Below are 3,583 nucleotides of genomic sequence, written 5' to 3'. Positions count from 1 at the left end.
AGAGGGGGAACTTTGTGCTGAGTGCCAGGTTTGGCCAGATGGCCTCAAACCAGACACGTGCCTGTCCTCACGCTCTGCTTCCTGCCTGCTGCAGGAAGGACAATGTGAAGACGATGGCAGATCGAGTCTTGCTGATGCGGTCAGAGCTCCGGTCTCGCCTGGAGTCCCTTGGGACCCCAGGCACCTGGAACCACATCACAGAGCAGATCGGCATGTTTAGCTTCACAGGGTTGAACCGTAAGTACCAAGTGGCCTGGTGAAGGGAGGATTGGGTGAGACAGTTTTGCTGGGGGTGAACTGGGCTGAAGCAGTCCAGGCAGGAATCTCTCAGGGACCTCACTGGAGTCCTGGCATCACTGCCTCTGTGGCTAGGCAGGGATGAAGCATCAGGCAGCATTTTACTAGCCAGTGCTGGAAGTTTTCTGCCTGTGAAAGAGTCAAGCAGCCTCGACTGGTTCTTTGGGCTTTTCTGAGCTGTGGGGTCCCTGCTCTGACCTGATGTCCAATTGTTTCCCCAGCCAAGCAGGTGGAGTACATGATCAAGGAAAAACACATCTACCTGATGGCTAGTGGGCGCATCAACATGTGTGGCCTGACTACCAAGAACCTGGACTATGTGGCCAAGTCCATCCATGAAGCTGTCACAAAAATCCAATGAAGCAAATGAACAACCAAACTTACATGAAGTCACCAAAGCTGTAGTGTGTAGTCTGTGTCTGTCCCTTCTCATGGCTTGCCTTGTTCCACACCTCTTGGGGTTTAATAAAGATGGGGGCAGTAGCTCAATCAGGGATAATCATCTTTTGACCTTTTTGAAGTACCCCTTGCAATGTGGTAAGCCAGTGCCCCCAGGAGGGTGGGGCAGCATGAGCTGCCTTGGCTCTTGTTTGACTGACAGCAGCCTGTTCTTCAGGCACTTAGAGCTGCATCTTTAGCACATCCAAATCAACTCCGTGTAACTGATCAGTTTGGTCTAGGCAAAGTCCAGTGCCAGTGCAATGCGCTGTGGGATAACAGCCCAGTCAGTTGGGATCTCGTACAGCTAGTGAACTAATGTCACTCGGTAGTATTCTGGGGAAGGGGGAAGCTGTTGCTGGCTTTTCCCCTCCCTGAGTTCTGAGCCTTATGCGAGCAAACATTTGTAATTGTGATAATTGCTTCTTTGTGTTGCTGACAGAAAATTAAACCTCCATCTCTGAACACTACCCCTGCCTTCTGTGAAGTTGTGCCTTTAGGCTGTGCTAACCTTGTCCCAGGCTGAGGTTAAAGCCTCGGCATCCTGGTTTGTCCACTAGGTCTTATTCAGTTTCTTTCAAGGGTTGCCCTTTCTCCATCACAGTGTGTTGTACCTCTGATGATCACAGTTGCTACTAATGGGGCACAGTCCTATTTGGAGACTGCAGTTGAGAGCTCCCTGGGACTCTACATGAAGCTGACCAGTTCCTCCCATACCTGTCTTGCATTCCTCTTTCTGCCCCCCCTGCCCTGTGCTGTCTGGCTTGTCCTGTCCATCTGTATGTGGCTGTTTTCTGGATGGCTGTGTGTTACCCATCCATCTGGCCATCCCTCCCTGGCCCAGAGCTCCTGGTCTACCACTAATGTGTTGAAAAGTGGATCTTTCCTGTTTCTCTGTCTCAGCAGGCCCCTAGTGAAGCACCACCTACTCCCTCTGGCTTCAGCAGGGCCTGCCAGCAACAGCCTGTGTTTCTGGCACTGAAAAAGAGCTGGAACCATCTGCTTCTGCTCTCTGTCGGATCTATTTGTGAGCTGCTATTACTACCTTGATAGAGCAGCCTTCTGCCAAGATCTTGGTGAAGAAAGAGGAACAGTCCCTTTCCTTGGGTCAGTTAGTGGTAACCACTGCTGCCCTGATGGATTTTGCTTGTGCTGGAGCTTAAACAGCAAAGGTGAAAATGGTGCCTTGTTCCCTTGCTGTCTGCAGAGACAGAGCGTGGGTTCTCGTTTGTCCTTTTCAGATTAGTGTTCTCACTGTCAGGTAAGAGTGAGCCAGAGGCAGCCTCTCCTCCGTGCAGGTGGGGAGCTTTTTCTCCTCTTGGTGTCCGTCCACAGCTGGGATGATGGGGTAGTGGTTAAAGGATGACTTTTAGGGATGATCTCAGGAAGAGTTGAAGGAACCAACTCAGCTTTTGTTATTTCTTGTTACATCTGCCTACACTTCTGTCCTTACAGACCACTAGCTGTGGAGCCTGGCCCACCCCACATGTGCTCTGTCCCAGTGCTTTGCTAGCCTTACCAGGCTTGCTTTCCCTAACGAGTGACCTAAATTTCTCCCTTTCTGTGGTGTAAGCTCATTACCCATGATCCCATTTACCATGGCAACAGAGAACAGATTATTCGTTTCCACTTTGCAACAGCTTTTTTTTGTATTTGCAAACTTCCTCTCTCCCCTTCACATTCTTCACCCGTCAAGATTAAATGACCCTGTTTCCTTCAGCTTTTGGGGTAGGTTGTTTTCCAGCCCTTGCTTTCCTCTGGCCCCCTTTCAAATGCTGTGTGTTTCCTTAGAAGGGTGGTGCCCAGACAGCGATGCAGTTATTCCAGCTGAAGTTTTATTAGCATTGGTGGGCTATGAGATTTCTGTTGTTTGTCAGGCTGTACTCCACTATGTGTATCCCACTATTGTGTCTGCAACAGCATGATATTAACTCTTGTTCTTCCCCAGTCCTTGTCTGCACTGCTATGGTATAATTTTCAGCACTGCTGACTGCTTTCCTGGCAGCAAGAGTGACAAGGAGAAATTGGGAAGCACTTGCTGACCTGGTTCTCTGCCTGCTCCCTTCAGCGATGCTGAGCCCTGTTACTCCAGCCACCTCTGGCCATGGGTGTGAGGGCAGCCCAGCCTGGTGGGAGAGGTTAGCACATCTTTTCACACACCCATTGACACGCACAAGGCATTGCTCAGGGAGAAATAATTTTTAATGTTCATATCCCTGTTGGGTTCAGCCTCTACAAAAACTACTGACTGATCTGTACCAACCTGAGGGCTCGACGTGAGCCTCTCTCGCAGAGAGGAGGATGGTTCAATGCAGCGTGGAGCAGCTCTCTCCAGGGAGGGGGGCTGCGCTCGGCGGCACGCTGGGCTCCCTGCCCTGTGCCTAGCCAGGGTTTGGGAGTGCCAGGCTATGTCAATGGTCGGTGTGTGCGAGGCATTGTGAATGTGTGTGTGGCACTAGGCACGGCACAAACGTGTGCTGGGGCCCTGAGTGGCACCCCCCAGATAGCACATTCTCCTCATGGTGGAGAGCACGTCTGTGCAGCACCCAGCACTGAGGGGCTGCGGGTCTCGCTGGGATGGGGATGGTGGTAAATGATGCTAAGGGCAGTTCTGGGTTGGGCCGCCCCTCCCTGCTCTGCCTGCAGGGATGTCGTGACAGACACTTCACCTTCCCTTTTTCTACCTCTTCCTTGGGACCAGGTGCTACCAGGGAGCAGCTGGGCGAGGGCCCTCAGACTCCAGCTACCTGGCCCATGCTGCCTGGGTGGTTCAGCCCTGCCGGGGACACATCTTTTCTCGCCTGGGGATGGGGCTCTGCACAAGTCCTGCAGGGAGGGGCGGCACGAG

The 3,583-nt window shown here is 52.2% G+C and overlaps 1 protein-coding gene across 1 annotated transcript in view; it reads left to right on the top strand.

Moving 5' to 3' along the window:
• Positions 1–1,204, top strand: part of GOT1 (glutamic-oxaloacetic transaminase 1) — a gene marked incomplete at its 5' end in the record, with an annotated part of 3,784 nt that extends 2,580 nt beyond the window's left edge. Inside the window, 2 exons of the mRNA XM_010173718.1 lie at positions 94–237; positions 519–1,204. Coding sequence (XP_010172020.1) covers positions 94–237; positions 519–658 — 284 coding nt within the window. The remainder of the gene's footprint in view (positions 1–93; positions 238–518) is intronic.
• Positions 1,205–3,583: the final 2,379 nt, after the last annotated feature.

Source organism: Antrostomus carolinensis, unplaced genomic scaffold (genome assembly GCF_000700745.2).
Source record: "Antrostomus carolinensis isolate BGI_N321 unplaced genomic scaffold, ASM70074v2 scaffold38398, whole genome shotgun sequence".
NCBI lineage: Eukaryota > Metazoa > Chordata > Aves > Caprimulgiformes > Caprimulgidae > Antrostomus > Antrostomus carolinensis.
Note: the sequence above shows the minus strand (reverse complement) of the source record. Positions and strands in the feature narration are given on the sequence as shown.